Raw genomic sequence first — 19,967 nt, forward strand, 5'->3', positions numbered from 1 at the left:
ATTGTTTAAATTAATTGATTACATGCTAATATATGTATTTATTTCGCAATTAATGAAATAATTTATTATGAAATTTTTAGATCATTCGTATATGCTTACATACTTGTTGTTATAATTTTTATTATGGTGCCTTTCTTAAAATTTGTGTTAGTTATATGTATCTACTGTCCTCATGTCATTTAATGTGAAACACCAAATAACCATGTAGAAACACAAAAAAGTATTTTGGATGAAAGGGATAAAAGGATGTAAAAGGTGAGANGGAATCACAGTTTCGTCGTGGCATAGTTGGGACAAGTATAGATGATAACTGACAGTGATTAAAATCGCTATGGTAAGAAACGTTTCAATGCAAATCTGTAGATAGTGTTTAATTTTAAGAAAGTGGTGAATGACTTCAAAAACAAAATTAAATAATTTTTTGAGTTAATTTAATTATTAAATATGTGTAAGAGGGGGTTATTGTATTTAAACCTGCAGTTAATAATAATATATATTTATTTGTTTTTATATTCCGTACGATTGGCTTAATTAAATTGCTACACAGACGACAACAGTTAAATTTTAACTCAAAGATTTCATAGATAATTTTAATGTGTATTATATAGATTTGCAACTGATTATTGATTTTAATCAAACTATGAACATACTAAAAATCATATTAATTGATTCTAATTTATAATTATTGGTATTTTTATTGATTACTTATATTTATATCACATAGTGTTTTATTTGTAATTTATATTGTGTTATTTATTATTTTTATTGAATGAATAATACAATTTTATTTAAACTAACGACCTCAGTTTTTCTTTATTATATATCAAAATTAATTCAGATATCCAGCATAGACGGGTATCTGTGATCAAGCTGTAAGAACAGACTAAAAAGCCCCTTGTTTGTGTTAGAACCTAGCTAGGCATAAAAAAAATAAAAATAGATATAGAAAAAAAATTGATTAATAAATTAATTAAATTTATTTAAACCTAATTCTTCAAAGTAAACTTTTATAACATTTTCAGAAAATACAATAAGTTTGTTACAAGCAGATGAAAATTTATCGGTATATATTGATTCAGGTATATCAATGTTTAATGGTAAATTTCGTAATCGGCAATGTTTTTCATGCGTTTTATTTAAAGAACTTTTCAATTTGTTATATTTTAGAAATTCTGAGAATTTTCTAACGCATGTTGTTGCGTCCAATTGCGATACTTTCATATTATTTTTATCACTTTTGGTAGCCAAAACAGCCATTGAACAATTTCCAGATTTTATTTCTTCAAGTAAGTTTGTTATTAAAGTACACAAAGATATTAAATTAGAATTAACGTTGTCATGATTATATTTTCCTCTTAAATTATGTAATGAAACCAATGTTTTATGCATTATATCAAACATTTTAGTTGTCTCATTTACTGCATCAAAAATTTGTCGCACAAAATTTATATATGCTACATCATTACTTTTTACATAAACCGCTTCACAAAAATTTAATAAGGAAATTACATACTTGCAATACTTAAACAATATTTCTGTATAAATACACTTGATCAACCTTAATACATGTTGAATTTTACAATGAAAATTAATTCTGTCTGTTGGGTGTCTAAAAATACGGTCTACGCTTATAACTTGACCATTAAATATAATATTAATATGTTTCAACGACTTCCATCCACTTCCTTTAGTAATTGTGTTTAATTGTTCGATTACTTGTTTATGACAAATATTTTCATATGAATAAATTGGAGGTTTGAAAATACTACAAAATATATACACTGAGATTTATTAAGTATACTTCTCATAGTTTTTTCGTAAATAATGTTTTCATAGAAATTAATTAATTATTATGAATCATTGTAAATATCAAGTTTATTGTAAGAAAAAGTAATTATTGGGGGGTAAATTTTGAGAATTTAATGGGAACTCGTTATTACTTTATTTATTAGTTAGAATGAATTAAATAAAAGTTTGACTAGTTCATATCCAGTTCGATAAAATTATTTTCTGATATAATAATTAATTCTTATTGGGTAAGGGGACTAAGACTTTCATCTAGCATATAAATATTATAACAAGACATTTTTTTTTTGTTAGTTGATTATAATGTTATTATCGGACTTGTAAACTTTTTCATTAATAGAATATTTAATGATATAAACAGTAATTTATAAATGTTTACTATTACTCTACAATAATATCAAATAGATTTTCTTACCCTTCCTTTTTTGATTCTAAAACTTGTTCAAAGCCAAGATTTTTGTAGAAATTTGTAGAAATTTCATTATAATACATGTTAAGCCATTCACATAAATAATAGCTCAACTCAATGTTTTTATTTTGTCGTGCATTATAGTCTTTTAGATTCTCTTCAAGTAAGCACTTTGATTTACGATTGTAAACAATTAAACTATTTTGCTCTTTAATTTTCTGATAGCTTTCATTACCTATTCCTTTGATAAAACTGTTCACATCTAAAATAACCTCATAAGCATCTTCTTTTGTCTTAGGATCGTTTAGGTCGATAAAAATCTGAGTATTTTGTTGAATTTTTAATGTTGCATATTCTACAAAAGTATAAATTTCATCTACTATAGGTACAGAGAAAGTTTTTTTTGCACTCGCTAATAGTTTAAAATCAATGTTGCTAAGATAGTTCATTACATTGTATAACTGTTCAAACATAGTTTTCGAATTTTCCACAACACTTTGAAGTAAAACTGTACAACTTAAAAAATTATCTCCCTGGTTGAAGTCATAATATTCTTGACATCGTTTAGCTATAGCGCTAATATGATCAATAAATGTGTGAATGACATCTGTATACGTGTAATTTAAAATATGAATTATAGCATCGAACTTTTTTGGTAGTACTATACGACTCCCTTTGCAAATAACGTCCTTAATATTAGTGCTTATTTCTGTAGAAATTTCGTTTTTAATTTCCAAATGTTGCAAAGAATCCCATCCAACTTGTTCACTTAAATGATCCATTACTACTGAATAATACTTTTCATATGTTTTTCCTCTTATTTTGCAACTCACAAAGCGTTTTGTAGTTAGAATCCAAAAGGTACAAAATATAGAATAAAATATCTTGGGTAACATTATTCAAAATTTAAATTACACAAATATTATAGTAAGTAAAATTTTAGTAGAATTATTAATTTTCTAGTTAGATATATATATGTTAGTACCTAACATTATTATATAAATTAATATTTTTAAGCAAACACAGTGGTGGATTATTTTTAATTGTTTAAATAATATGTTCAAACATACAATGGGTAATATTTTCGACTAGTTAAAATTTATGATATTGACGTATCTATGAAAGATATCGTTTCGGTGAGAGCTGAAAAAAGTGGACAGATACACAAAAAAAACTTATGGTCAGGAAGGGTATTTTGAATAGGGGTTATCTTAAATGAGGCTGGTATTCTAATAAAACAAATAAATTATTTTTGTCACATATTTTGCATATGCGGTACACTGAAAAAGAGTATTATACACTTTAATTTGTGAATCTTCACTTTCATCTCAATTTGTGATAAAATGTAAATATTGAATCGATTTATACTTAAAATTTTTAATTATAAGAAAAAAATGTTATTTTTCAATGTCAATATTTAGTATTGTACAACTTTTACCATGTTTATATTTGCCCCTGAATATGTTTACGGGGGGGGGGGGGGGTAAATGTAATATTTAATCGAGGTAATTTTAAATTTAAAATTGAATAGGTAGATTGCTTATATGTCTGACACCTAATTACACAATGAATTGTATTTACTTCTCGAAGGGTGTGATGTAAAAATGGTACAGGACAATGATTTTGTGGTGACATGGGCGCCTGATTTCTTGCGGCTAGAAGCGTCTATGTGGCCTAAAATTCCAAGGAGCTATGACACGTGTGTGGAAGAAAATAAAAATGTTATGCTTGTAGTAGCTAAAAATCAAAAGCCGTCAACCCAACCCAACCGTATATAATGGGGTTCAAATCGCCGTCTAAATAAAGATCATTAATGTCGGTGAATCTGAATTAAGCGAAGTGTTAATTAAGTTTATTAAATTAGAGCAGAAAAAACATTTCGTCGTAGAAATAACATGTGTTGCAAAAAGGTGTCTTTATTAATGGTTACAGTCAATTCAGTAGATTAAATGCGTTTTAGACGCAAATAATACGCGTTGGTGGCCGGCTAAATAATTCGGTAGTTGCAAATAGAGACAAAAAAAAATCCAACACAACTACCGTCAAAGTGCAAGCTAACTAAATCAATTTTCGAAGACGAGCACATAAGATTGGTATCACAAGAGTTGTTATCGTCTACGTGAAAAATACTGGCCTGTGTGAAACATTGCCAGATTCACGGTAAACTAATGCGTCGCTTGTATCCGTCCAAAGCCGTACCAGCCTATAGGGCAATTTGCCAAGCTGATGCATTCGAATGTGCGTTTTTTGCGACTGCAGTAGATTATGCTGAAATTATAATAAAAAGTGCATTTGGAAAAAACTTACCTTAGGTAAAGGCGTATATTTGTCTATTTGTTTGTTTCTCTTCGAAAGCGGTCCATTTAGAGCTCGTCGGCGATCTAACGACCGATTCATTTCTAAGTGCGTTAAGAACATTCTGGGCCCACAGAGGACTGAGTAAATTTTATGTATTCAGATAACGCTACAAATATGGTTGGTGCTGATAGAAAATTTATGGAATTAATAGAACTGCTTAAGTCCAAGGAACACGTAGAAGTTGTTCTGCATCTCTCGGCGGCTTATGGGAAAGTTCAGTGAAATCCGTTAAAAAACATTTAACAAGATCATTTGATGAGGCTTCATTAAGTCACGAAGAATTATATACCGCTCCTGTGCGATTTGAGGCATGTTTGAATTCTAGGCCAATAACGCCGCTGTCTATTGATCCGTCTGATTTAAATGCATTAACTCCTATTAATTTTTTAATCGGTAGTTCATTGACAGAAATACCTGAACCCTACTTAACAAAAATAATTCCCAATTGGTTGAGAAGATGGCAGAGAGTAACGCAGTTATCACAGCAAGTTTGGAACCGATGGCAAACTGAATATTTATCTACGCTTCAATATAGGGCAAAATGGAAAAAATCATTGGGGCTATTCCAAAAAAAGATGATTTGGTTCTAATAAAGGAAAGTAATTTACCTCCACTTCAATGGAGGCTAAGTAGAATTTCAAAGGTTTTTTTTTGGAAATGACAACATTGCCAGTGTAGCCATGGTTAAAACGGATAGAAGGGAATTCAAGAGAACAGTCAGAACTTCTTGACTTTTGCCGCTCGAAAAGGAAGAGCCAAGTTCGTAAAATGTTTGTTTGTGAAATATGTTGTTCAGTAAAATTCTTTTCAATTATTCAAATGAGTATTTTTATTAATTTAATTATATATTTTTTTGTAATTTTGAATGTTGTAATTAAAAAATGAGAATATGTTAATTATGTTTTGTTGTAATATTAATTTACTTATTTTATTTTTTTTTTTTTTGATTTTACATGTATAGTAAAATGGTGGCCGGTATGTTGACGACTTGTATATATTATTAATTGCACTATTTTTTTTTTTTTTGTTATCTAATAAAAGCCGGTTGGCCTTTTGTATACTCGTTAGTGTACGTTCTACCGCTGAGCTGTTAGCGACGCGCTCCTAAGCACAATTATATTTAATGCTTTGAAGTTTTAATTATAAAAAAAGGAGAAACTAAAACTTTGTAATAATAATCATATTTAATATAAATTTAATGTTAATTATAGTGATATCAAAATTAAATATATCAAAAAATAATACAAAACGTTATAGTTAGATTTATTACGCTTAATAATCCCGTTTACACGCCTATTATCATTTATATTTTTATAATATTATTTAAATATTTCATTACTATAATAAATTTTCATTCATATATTACACTTATAAATCAAAAAACTTGTAATCAGAATTTAATAAAAATAAAATAAAAGTTCCTTTTGCTCATTGAATAATTCATTAATTTTTTTTAATTAAACACTATCTACAGATTTGCGTCGAAGCATTTCTAATAATAGTGATTTTAATCACTATATATATCAAATGATATCATCTATACTCCCCCCAACTATGCCACGTTCACACTGTTCCGTTACCCCACTGTGCTTTCGTTTTTTTTATATCTTTTTATTTTTTTTGTTACGTCTAGTTGGAGCTCCGACCCAAAAAGCCTTTTTTTGAGCTGTTCTTACAGGTACATCACAGAATTCGGTAGGATAATAAAGGAATACCGTGTTCGTTGATTCACATAAAATTGTATTATTCACTCAATTATAATAATAATATATAAAAGAATATAAAATGCTAAAAAAATAAAAATAATCTATATATACAATATATATACAATATATATACAATAATGACTAATCGATAAAAATACCAATAAATATAAATCTGTATCAAAAAATGTGATTTTTAATAAGCACAAAGATTGGTTTAAATCAATAATCAGTTGCAAATCTACATAATACATAATAATATTATCTATGAATTTTTTTGGTTAAAAATTGGCTATTGTACGACTTAAATAATTTAATTAAACCATTCGTGCGGTGTATAAAAATAAAACAAAAAATATTATTATCTACAGGTTTAAACACAATATACCAAAATACATAATTAACGATTATTAGAATCTTTAACAATTTGCAATGTAATCTTTTCTAGTAAACATGAATATTTTACATTTTCATAGCTCATCAACAAAAAATTTCACTTATATATCTTAGCCTATTATTGACAATGGTACAATTTACACTGTGCAAGGTTCGCTGGCAAGTCACGTGATAAGAGACCGTCCAGCAACCAGGAAATGAAAGGGATGCCAGTAGTCAGACAACCTAGTGACACGCGTCAAATTCAAGCTCAAGTGCGCTGCTAACAATATCATATCCGTTATATTAAGATTTTTGTAATTTGTACAACAATTTCTAATAAATGGTATCAGTATTCAACTGAATATTGGTTTTCACTGATTATTGGTATTTTTTATATCTGTATACAATTTTATCATTTTAATTTAATTTAAAAATTATAATTTATAGACGTCTATCGTTTCGAGTGCTGTGAACGTATAAAATATACACACATTATGTAAATACGGTCTGTCAGACCAGTTGTTACTATAATTTCATTTTTTTTAAAATTTATTAACAGTTTAAATCAATGACTGAAAAAATATAAAATTACATCTCTCGTTCTAAAGTTAAAACACTAATGTAATGTATGAACCATAGTCACATATTATTAATTCAGGAAACACATTACTTTACACTTTTTGCAAAATGTATGGATCAATACAATTTTTTTTAATAGATTTATTAGGTATTTACCTATGATTTGGTATTATATTTTTTTAATCTGACTCTGCACCTGCTTACAGAGGAAAAATCAAAATGACAACTTTTTTATAAAAATGAACATTTTCAACTTTACTTTTGAAAGTGTTCCAAAAATACTTACATTTTTATATAAATCTTAAATTAAAGCATATGTAATGTATTTTAATATGGCAAAAAAATTACATACTTTATTTTGTTTTTATAGTGTAAATGGCTACATAATTTTAAAATATACTATTTTTGTGTTAAAATTCTAGATTTTGTTCTTTATTTTATTTTAACATTACTTACAAAAGTTTTAAAAGGGCAAGAAAATTTATTTGAAAATTTTGTAGAGTAATAGGGAAAACTTTATAAATTAATATATTTAAATGTCAAATATATTCTGTGTGTCTAGTACTACCGATTGATTTACAAAATTTGAAGAGTTGAGAACCAATTCTATTTTTAAGTATCTTATTGGTGATTAATTAAGTATATCTTTTCTAATTTTTTCGTTAAATAATGTTTTCATAGAAATTTATTTAATTATTATAAATCATTGTAAATATCAAATTATTATAAGAAAAAATTATTCCGAAGGGTAGATTTTATGGGTAACTTTTAAGATCTAATAGGAACCCCTTATTACTTTGTTCGTTAATTAAGGTAGAATGAATTAAATAAAATTTTGACTGGTAAATTATTTTCTAAGTCAATTTAATTTTTAAATATATGTAAGAAGGAGTTATTGTATTTAAACCTGCTGTTAATAATAATATTAGCTTCGATGCGAAGCTAATTTTTTTCACTTTTAGTTTCGATGCGAAGCTGAGAAGGTATTGGTTTTACGATAATGTGTTTTTTAGCTTCGATGCGAAGCTGAGAAGGTATTAGTTACTATGATGTGTTTTTTTTTTTTTGTGTCTGTTACCACTTTTTCTCAGTTCTCACCGAACGGATTTCTTTTAACGATACGTCAAAAGATCACAAATTGTATCTAGTCGAAGCCATTACCCTTAAAAATTGAAAAAATTTCCATCGTTCACCATAAATGGGGGAAACCTCCAAAAAAACGATAATTTTCGAAGTTTTTTCAATTTTTTTTACTAAAAACTGCCGTAACTTTTTCAAAAATGAACATATCAATATAATATTTTTTTTATAAGTGCTTAATGTTTTTATCTATTATTTGGTATATTTTTTTGTAAATTTGATCCTTTATCTGCCCACAAGGGAGGATTTAAAATGACAACTTTTTCACAAAAAATTAACTTTTTCAACTTTACTTTTGAAAATGTTCCGGAAGGTCTGACACTTTTATATATAGGGTGGCCCACCACTCACTGACAACTTAAATAACTTTTNTTTATATACAGGGTGGCCCACCACTCACTGACAACTTAAATAACTTTTGATCCAGTTAATATTTTTAGTTGATTTTTTTTTTAAATAATAGTTATACGTTAGGTCTATAGCTATATCTCAATCATAATTTTTTTACATTTTATTAAAAATATTAATTATTTTTAAATTTTAAATAAAATGTAAAAAAAAAAATCTAAGATAGCTATTTTGTAGAGTAGAATTTAAGAAAAATTTTAGTAAAAAAATATCTTATTAATATTCAATAGTAAATATTCTGTAGCGTTTTGAAGTTTGTGAAATTTTGAATTTTCATGTACTATTTTACGGTATTAAACATTGAAATACGTATTGAGAAAAGGACAGAAGAAAACGCTATCTTTTCAATATACTTTTGAATGAGAGTGATAAGTAATAATTGCCTTATCTAATTTCTTATCATGGTATTTATGCCAAGTTTGTAATGTATACACACTATCATCATATGTATACACAGTAATCATGAAAAGATAGCGTTTTCTTCTGTCCTTTTCTCAATACGTATTTCAGTGTTTAATACCGTAAAATAGTACATGAAAATTCAAAATTTTACAAACTTCAAAACGCTACAGAATATTTACTACTGAATATTAATAAGATATTTTTTTACTAAAATTTTTCTTAAATTCTACTCTACAAAATAGCTATCTTAGATTATTTTTTTTACATTTTATTTAAAATTTAAAAATAATTAATATTTTTAATAAAATGTAAAAAAATTAATTATTGAGATATAGCTATAGACCTAACGTATAACTATTATTTAAAAAAAAAATCAACTAAAAATATTAACTGGATCAAAAGTTATTTAAGTTAAATATCTTAAATTAAGCTAATGTAATATACTTTAATTTGAAAAAAAAAATTTGACCTCTGGACTTGTTTTCATGGTGAAAATAAACATCAAAGTTAATAAAAAATTACGATTTTTGTAAAAAAATTCTTTTTTATATTTTTAACTTAATAATGCTCTTTTTCAAAAATGAACATATCAATATAATTTTTTTTTTTATATAGATGCTTGATGTCATTACCTGTCATTTAGAATATTTTTTTTGTAAATCTGACACTTAACTTGCCCAAGCAAACACAGCGGTTGATTATTTATAATTGTTTAAATAATATGTTCATACAATTTTTTTTATACACCTAATGCTTAAAATTTGTATTTACTACAGATTTCCTATGGACAATCTTATTATTTTTTACACCATTAGATTTGATTTAATATAAATATTTATTTTATTCTATTAATTTTAAACGTTCTATGAATCAGGATTAGTATATATTGAAAAGAAATATTTACATGATTATAAGAAACGATAACGTTATGGGGTTGTAAATCGTTTAGAGCTACTGGTTTTTAAGTAATGCAATATACTGTGTAAAACATGGATATATTTCTAAGTAGGTTAAAAATACCTATATGACATGATTTATCATACTCTTATTAAATGTTTGATTATTAGCAGTTTAAGACAATTTTTTACAAATAATTATTTTGAAGTTGTTATAAACATTATTATAAGAACGTCGTTTGTCAGTTATAATCTGATTTGCATCAGTCACATGGTTACATATATATATCAAATAGAAAATACGCATTAAGTTGAAAATTTGTTTTTTTCTCAATTAAAAATTACTGTGTTGAAAATTAATAAGTATTGTTTAAATTAATTGATTACATGCTAATATATGTATTTATTTCGCAATTAATGAAATAATTTATTATGAAATTTTTAGATCATTCGTATATGCTTACATACTTGTTGTTATAATTTTTATTATGGTGCCTTTCTTAAAATTTGTGTTAGTTATATGTATCTACTGTCCTCATGTCATTTAATGTGAAACACCAAATAACCATGTAGAAACACAAAAAAGTATTTTGGATGAAAGGGATAAAAGGATGTAAAAGGTGAGAGTGGTATATATAATGGATAAAAAAAAAACCGGTATCACAGTTTCGTCGTAGCATAGTTGGGACAAGTATAGATGATAACTGACAGTGATTAAAATCGTTATAGTAAGAAACGTTTCAATGCAAATCTGTAGATAGTGTTTAATTTTAAGAAAGTTGTGAATGACTTCAAAAACAAAATTAAATAATTTTTTGAGATAATTTAATTATTAAATATAGATTAATAATAATAATATTATTAATCTATATTAATATTAATAAGAGGGGTTATTGTATTCAAACCTGCAGTTAATAATAATATATATTTATTTGTTTTTATATTCCGAACGAATGGCTTAATTAAATTGCCACTCAGACGACAACAGTTAAATTTTAACTCAAAGATTTCATAGATAATTTTAGTGTGTATTATATAGATTTGCAACTGATTATTGATTTAATCAAACTATGAACATACTAAAAATCATATTAATTGATTACAATTTATATTTATTGGTATTTTTATTGATTACTTATATTTATATCACATAGTGTTTTATTTGTAATTTATATTGTGTTATTTATTATTTTTATTGAATGAATAATACAATTTTATTTAAACTAACGACCTCAGTTTTTCTTTATTATATATCAAAATTAATTCAGATATCCAGCATANGTAAGCTAACGACAAGAGTCTGTCTGTAAAAACTTTTTTTAAAAGCGGTTTGTGGATTATACAAACAAATAATTATAGGATCTTATGTGCTTTTGCATATGGTTGAGACGTAAAAAAAAAATGAATGAATAAATTAATTTAATTTATTGAGACCTAAATCTTCATAATAAACTTTTATAACATTTTTAGAAAATACAATTAGTTCGTTACAAGCAGATGAAAAATTGACGGTATTTATTGACTCGGGTATGTCAATGTTTAACGATAAATTTCGTAATGGACAATGTTTTTCATGCGTTTTATTTAATGGATGACTTTTCGATTTGTAATATTTTAGAAATTCTGAGAATTTTTTAACGCATGTTGATGCGTCAAATTGCATTACTTTCAGGTTACTGTTATCACTTTTGGTAGCCAAAACAGCCATTGAACAATTTCCAGATTTTATTTCTTCAAGTAAGTTTGTTATTAAAGTACACAAAGATATTAAATTAGAATTGACGTTGTCATGATAATATTTTCCTCTAAAATTATGTAATGAAACCAATGTTTTATATATTATATCAAACATATTAGTTGTCTCATTTACTGCATCAAAAATTTGTCGCACAAAATTTATATATGCTACATCATTACTTTTTACATAAACCGATTCACAAAAATTTAATAAGGAAATTACATACTTGCAATACTTAAACAATATTTCTGTATAAATACACTTGATCAACCTTAATACATGTTGAATTTTACAATGAAAATTAATTCTGTCTGCTGGGTGTCTAAGAATACGGTCTACGCTTACAACTTGATCATTAAATATAATATTAATATGTTTCAACGACTTCCATCCACTTCCTTTAGTAATTGTGTTTAATTGTTGGATTACTTGTTTATGACAAATATTTTTATATGAATAAATTGTAGGTTTGAAAATACTAAAAAATATATACACTGAGATTTATTAAGTATACTTCTCATAGTTTTATCGTAAATAATGTTTTCATAGAACTTTAAATAATTATTATGAATCATTGTATATATCAAGTTTATTGTAAGAAAAAGTAATTCTTAAGGGGTAACTTTTGAGAATTCAATAGGAACTTGTTATTACTTTGTTTATTAGTTAATGTAGAATGTATTAAATAAAAGTTTGACTGGTTCATATCCATGTCGATAAAATTATTTTCTGGTATAATAATTAATTCTTATTGGGTTAAGGGACTAAGACTTTCATCTAGCATATAAACATTATAACGAGAAATTTTTTTTTTGTTAGTTGATTATAATGTTATTATCGGACTTGTAAACTTTTTCATTAATAGAATATTTAATGATATAAACAGTAATTTATAAATGTTTACTATTAATCTACAATAATATCAAATAAATTTTCTTACCTTGCCTCATTTAATTCTAAAACTTCTTCAAAACCAAGATTTTTGTATAAATTTGTAGAAATTTCAACGTAATACATGTTAAGCCATTCACATAAATAATAGCTCAACTCAATGTTTCTATTTTGTCGTGCATTATAGTCTTTTAGATTATCTTCAAGTAAGCACTTTTGTTTATGATTGTATACAATTAAACTATTTTTCTCTTTAATTTTTTGGTAGGACTGGTTACCTTTTCGTTGGATAAAACTGTTCACATCTAAAATAACCTCATAAGCTTCTCTCTTTGTGTTTGGATCGTTTGGATTGATAAAAATCTGTGTATTTTTTTTACTTTTTAATGTTGCATATTCTACAAAAGTATAAATTTCATCTACAATAGGTACTGAAAATGTTTTTTTAAAATTCGCTAATAATTTAAAATCTATGTTGCTAAGATAGTTCATTACATTGTATAACTGTTCAAACATAGTTTTCGAATTTTCCACAACACTTTGAAGTAAAACTATACAACTTAATAAATCATCTCCCAGATTGAAGTCATAATATTCTTGACATCGTTTAGCTATAGCGCTAATATGATCAATAAATGTGTGAATGACATCTGTATACGTGTAATTTAAAATATGAATTATAGCATCGAACTTTTTTGATAGTATTGTACTACTCCCTTTGCAAATAACGTCCTTAATATTAGTGCTTATTTCTGTAGAAATTTCGTTTTTAATTTCCAAATGTTGCAAAGAATCCCATCCAACTTGTTCACTTAAATGATCCATTACTTCTGTCAAATATTTTTCATATGATTTTGGTCTTATTTTGCAACTCACAAAGCATTTTGTAGTTAGAATCCAAAAGGTATAAAATATAGAAAGAAATAACTTGGGTAACATTATTCAAAATTTAAATTACACAAATATTATAGTTAGTAAAATTTTTGTAGAATTATTAATTTTCTAGTTAGATATATATATTGTAGTACCTAAAATTTTCATATAAATTAATATTTTTAAGCAAACATAGCGGTTGATTATTTTTAATTGTTTAAATAATATGTTCAAACATATTAAGGATAATATGTTCGACTAGTTGCAATTTATGATATTGACGTATCGTTGAAAGATATCGTTTCGGTGAGAACTGAAAAAAGTGGACAGACATACAAAAAAAACATACATAGTATAATTAATATTAATACATATATTAATCAATTAAGAAATCAATTAAACATGGAAACTAAAATATTATGAAATATTAAATAGTAATATAAAAAATGTATAAGGCCGATATGGATATCGAACCTAAAAAACATTAATGAATAAATTGATTTAATTTAGTTAAACCTAATTCTTCATAGTAAACTTTTATAACATTTTTAGAAAATACAATTAGTTCGTTACAAGCAGATGAAAAATTGTCGGTATTTATTGATAAAGGTATGTCAATGTTTAACAATAAATTTCGTAATGGACATTGTTTTTCGTGCATTCTATTTAATGGATGACTTTTCGATTTGTTAAATTTTAGAAATTTTGAGAAAGTATGTAAGTAGTTTCTTGCGTTAATTAGGGTTAATTTCTGTTTACTGTTATCACTTTTGCTATCCAAAACATCCAGGATATAATTTCCTGACTTTATTTCCCCAAGTAAATTGGTTATTGAAGTGCACAAACATTTTAAATTCGAATTGTAGTTGTCATGCAAATATTCTCCTATTAGTTTATTTAAAGTAACCAATGTTTTATACATTACTTCAAACATTTTCATTGACTTATAAACTGCATCAAAAATTTGTCGCACAAAATTTATATATATTAAATCATTAGTTTTTACAATTCCGGATTCACAAAAATTTAATATAAAATTTACATATTCATAATACTTAATCATTATTTCTGTATAAATGCACTTGATCAATCTTAATAAATGTTGTTTTTTGCAATGAAAATTTAGTTTGTCTGCTGGGTGTCTAAGAATACGGTCTACGCTTATAACTTGGTCATTAAATACAATATTAATATGTTTCAATGATTTCCATCCACTTTCATTAGTAATTGCATTTAATTGTTCGATTTTATCCTTTTGACTAATATTATTATATTTATGAACTGGATGTTTGATACTACTAAAAAATATATGCATTTGTGATTTATTAAATATACTTCCAATAATGTTTTCATAATAATTATTCCTAAGAGTACATTTTAGAGGTAATTTTTGAAAATAAAATAAAATGTTGACTATTTTCAACCAGTTTGATAATATTATTTTTTGAGTTAATATAATTTTTAATTACATGTGAGAAGAGTGCCTAACATAAAATTCTCATTTGGTTAGGGGTATAGATTTTCATATAGCGTATAAACATTACTAAGAATATTTTTTTTGTTTTTCAAAAATTAATAAAGGAAATTTGTAAAATTAATATCACGGGTAAAGCGAATAATGTTAATATCGGTTGAGTAAACTTTTTCATTAATAGTATATTTAGTGATACAAATAGATAAATATGTTTTCTAAAATTACGGATAAAATTATACATTGAATACATAATAGTAATTATACAGTTGACAGCGTTAAATTCTATAATTGTTGGGAAACTCATATAACATGATTTTTCATCATGTTAGTGTGCCAAATAACATTAAAAAGTTACTTATTACTAGATTGCGTTCTTTATATATATAAATATATTTTTTTTTTGATTATTAAAAAAAGTAAAAGAAACAGAATAAATTTGACATTTATGTNTTTTTTGATTATTAAAAAAAGTAAAAGAAACAGAATAAATTTGACATTTATGTACGGTAATTTATAAATTTTCACTATTACTCTACAAAGTTTTGAAATAGATTTTCTTACCTTTTCTCATTTAAATCTAAAACTTGTTCAAAACCAAGATTTTTGTAGAAATTTGTAGAAATTTCATCATAATACATGTTAAGCCATTCACTTAAATAATAGCTCAACTCAATGTTTTTATTTTGTCGTGCATTATAGTCTTTTAGATTCTCTTCAAGTAAGCACTTTGGTTTATGATTGTAAATAATTAAACTATTATTCTGTTTAATTTTTTGGTAGGACTCGTGACCTTTCCCTTCCATAAAACTGTTCACATCTAAAATAACCTTATAAGCATCTTCTTTTGTCTTGGGATCGTTTAGGTCGATAAAAATCTGAGTATTTTGTTGAATTTTTAGTGTTGCAAATTCTACAAATGTATAAATTTCATCTATAATAGGTATTGAGAAAGTTTGTTTTCCACTCACTAATAGTTTAAAATCGATGTTGCTAAGATAGTTCATTACATTGTATAACTGTTCAAACATGGTTTTCGAATTTTCCACAACACTTTGAAGTAAAACTGTACAACTTAATAAATTATCTCCCTGGTTTAAGTCGTAATATTCTTGACACTGGTNTAAAAAATTATCTCCCTGGTTGAAGTCATAATATTCTTGACATCGTTTAGCTATAGCGCTAATATGATCAATAAATGTGTGAATGACATCTGTATACGTGTAATTTAAAATATGAATTATAGCTTCGAACTTTTTTGGTAGTACTATACGACTCCCTTTGCAAATAACGTCTTTAATATTAGTACTCATCTCTGTAGAAATGTCGTATTTAATTTCCAAATTCTCCATAGAATCCCATCCAACTTGTTCACTTATATGATCCATTACTCCTGACAAATATTTTTCATATGTTTTTGGCCTTATTTTACAATCTACAAAACATGTTTTAGTTAAAATCCACAAAGTATAACAAATAGAATAAAATAACTTTGGTAACATGATTCACAATTTAACATTAAAAAATATTATAATTTGTAAAATTTTAATAGAACTTATTTATTTTTATGTAAAATATAAATTGTAATACCTAACATATTTGGATAATTTTAATATTAATATTTTAAGCAAATGCAGCAGTTGATTATTTTTAGTCGTTTCATTGTTTATATATTATGTTGGAATAATTTTTTTATACTAGTGTTATTTATAAATATTTGCGGAGTGTTATACAGATTAGGAAAGTAGTTATCAAGAATGAAATTTTGCGGAATAGTATGCAATGGAACGCTAAGCAAGGCTGACCTTGCATAGTGTAAAATTTACCATTGTGAAAAATATGTTAAGATATATAATGACATTTTTTTTGTTGAGCTATGAAAATATAAATTTTTTTTTATTTATTATAATGATTACATTGTAAATTGTTAATGATTCTAATAATCATTTGTTAAGTTATTGTATTTTAACCAGTAGATAATAATTTTTTTTGTTTTGTTACTCTTTATAGTAAACTTTTAATATTTTTTTAGAAAATACAATTAGTTCCTTTCATATAGATGAAAAATTGAAAACTTATTTTTAAAATCTGTCATTTTTTGGGTCTTATTGAGAAGTGGTGCTGGTTTATAATATCATAGGGTGTACATACAGATAGCAATTTTAATATATAATTTTATAAAAACATTTTTATAACATAATATGTTGTAATAACGTCATAACATTATTAAAAAAATGTTATTAGGCATTTTATCATATTTTTATAAACCGGTAATGATCATCAATATACAACATGACAATGTTGCCGTTTTTTAAAAATAAGTACGCTTTTTTTCAGATCATCTTAAACGTTAAATGATTGAAAATTGAATAGTAGACAGTTAAACATTTATTCAGCAAAATAACTTTGAAAACAAATTAATTGAGAAATATGGAATTTCTCGACTAATTTTCAAGGTGTTTAGTAAATCACTTTTTAAATATTTTACAATGTGTTTTATTGGTATTAAATATTCAATACTAATGGTAGACCAAGGAAACTTATAAATATATCTACTCCCTATTACACTTGAAAATATCCACATATTCTTTTACAACGCACAAGAATCAAAACTTCAATACCAGAAAATTAATTGTTTAATAATTGTGAATAAATATAGGAATTAAAAATTAATAATCTTTCATTCAACATTTATTATTTAAATTTTTTTATATACTTTTATGTTTTTAAAATATATAAAATACGAATATGAATATATTCTTCAGGATAACGCTGTGATACTATCGGTTTATGTTGCAGATGTTTTTAGTGCTAGTAGACTGTTCAAATAGATTTTAAGAAAAAACACATAATACATTAAATGATAATATAAATAATGGACTCTATTTTAATCTATTCTTATTTAAAGTATTTTTATTCAATCCAACATATTTTCTTACATCTTAAGAAATAAAATCCTAATACACCCTCAGAATGTTGACTCAACGAAGACTCGTACAAAACAATTTAACCATTTAAAATATCTAACAATTTTTTAATTTGTTATTAAAATCAATTATAAATATCATTGAAATAAGACAATTTCATTGGATTTGTTTTTTTTTTCATCTCAGAAATTTGTCATCAAAGTATAACAATATATATATATTACTTAAAAAGTAAATATAATGTTCAAATAATTTGTCTATATTTGTAATACTCTTCTATTAATTATTATGTTTTTAATTTTTCGGGGAAATTATTGCTTAACGTTATTATTTCTCCATGCTTCGCATCATAGAATGATGACAAATTTTAATATTATTATATATGTTTAAAAATCAGATAATAATTTGTTATGAATGGAGATTCCGTTTGAAGAATCGGTCTTGACTCGTGACTATCAATAACACGTGTTTGGTATCTATGTAGTTGTGTCTCGATTACTGATTGACTGATTATAATGTATGCCTTGGGGATCAATTAGTTCACCATTTACCATTCATGAATAAATCGCAGTAATAGTTTTGAATGGCAGACCAAGGGAGACGTATAAAACAATAATCCCAGAATAATCGAAACGTATATCGTAATTACTTAAACGCCACACACACAATGGGACAACGAATTTGATTTTAGTTTTACCTATGCGCCATTGTTTTTTAAATCTCTCTGATGACTGTTATTCGGTCCAAGACCACCACGATTTCATGCGTTTAATAATATAAGACAATATACTGCGATGGATTTTTTCCACTCTTATAAAAAAAAAAAGTTATTAATTTCTCAGACTAATATCCCACATGCCCGCTAGTCATAAACTACGCATCGTGTGTCTTCTAATTATTATTCATTTATTAATACAATTTATATATTGTCTTTTGTCTAAGCCGATTAGTGGATAAATATGCAATAGAGATTCTACATGAGACCGAGAAGAATTAATGACACCGTCGTGAACATTGTTGATCTAAACCCGTAATATTACTATATAAATAATATCTTACCACTTTTAAATCAATTTTGTAGGTAAACTATGTTATTAACTCAGATCCTTTAACGTCTATTATTATTAACATAATAGAGCTGTAACGTTTAAATTGTAGGTACTATACTAAATTCAGCGATATTATAATTCATTTTGAAAAATTGTAGATGACTCAATTATAAATTTCAATTAAACATTATTTTTTTTTTTATTGTTGTTTAATGTATGCGTCTATTTTATAGTTAGTGGAGTTTGCGTGTAGTGTTCACGTATTTAATTATTTTACTTTAATACTTTATTTTCAAATTTATTATTAAATAGTTACTGTGGCAGAGATTGTTTTAGCCTGAAACAGAGGTGATAGTTTAGTTCAAAAAGTGAATTTTTGTTTATAGTTGTGTCGGGTACACGTACAGTTTCTTATTATATTAAGACATTAAACGGCGGGGAGGCAAGTTCCGCGTTGAATTATTTGACCATCGATTAAAGATTTTTATTTTAGTAGGACATAAAATGCAAGTTTCACCATTACCAGTAAATAAGTACCATCGAGATGTCAAGTAATTTGCTCGACACTAAAAATGTCCAGTAGCTCAATAAAAACTGAGCAAATACACGCAACGGACACTTTATTGGGTAAAACACTATGTACATTATTTGTTTTTTAATAAACATATATTCTTTACAACAATTATTTGTTTTTCGACAAAAGACTCACATTTGTAATTAGAAACGTTGCACATGTATAAATCCTTTTATTTTATGTATGTCTAGACTAGTATTTTAATACATATAAAAGTCAAATGAAGTCTCAAAGTAAAATTACCAGAATACATGATCTTTATGATGTTTTTGTACATGCAAGTCCTTTTAGCTTCGATGCGAAGCTGAGAAGGTATTAATTTTACTATGATGTGTTTTTTTTTTTATTTTTTTATTTTTTTTTTA

General features: G+C 25.5%; 2 protein-coding genes across 2 annotated transcripts; both read right to left on the reverse strand.

Moving 5' to 3' along the window:
* Window positions 1-966: 966 nt before the first annotated feature.
* On the reverse strand, window positions 967-13,683 carry LOC126908889 (uncharacterized). The gene is made up of 3 exons (XM_050691209.1): window positions 12,758-13,683; window positions 12,089-12,295; window positions 967-1,558 (listed from the first exon to the last, which is right to left on the reverse strand). The coding sequence occupies exons 1-3, from the start codon at window positions 13,645-13,647 to the stop codon at window positions 967-969; spliced, it is 1,689 nt and encodes a 562-aa protein (XP_050547166.1). The 5' UTR covers window positions 13,648-13,683.
* Window positions 13,684-14,043: 360 nt separating this feature from the next.
* Window positions 14,044-16,440, reverse strand: LOC126908890 (uncharacterized). Its single transcript, XM_050691210.1, has 2 exons — window positions 15,617-16,440; window positions 14,044-14,879 (listed from the first exon to the last, which is right to left on the reverse strand). Exons 1-2 carry the CDS (start codon window positions 16,438-16,440, stop codon window positions 14,066-14,068), a joined length of 1,638 nt encoding a protein of 545 aa, XP_050547167.1. The 3' UTR covers window positions 14,044-14,065.
* Between the last annotated feature and the right edge of the window lie 3,527 nt (window positions 16,441-19,967).

This window comes from Daktulosphaira vitifoliae, unplaced genomic scaffold (assembly GCF_025091365.1).
Source record: "Daktulosphaira vitifoliae isolate Bord-2020 unplaced genomic scaffold, ASM2509136v1 Scaffold_30, whole genome shotgun sequence".
In the NCBI taxonomy this organism is placed as follows: domain Eukaryota; kingdom Metazoa; phylum Arthropoda; class Insecta; order Hemiptera; family Phylloxeridae; genus Daktulosphaira; species Daktulosphaira vitifoliae.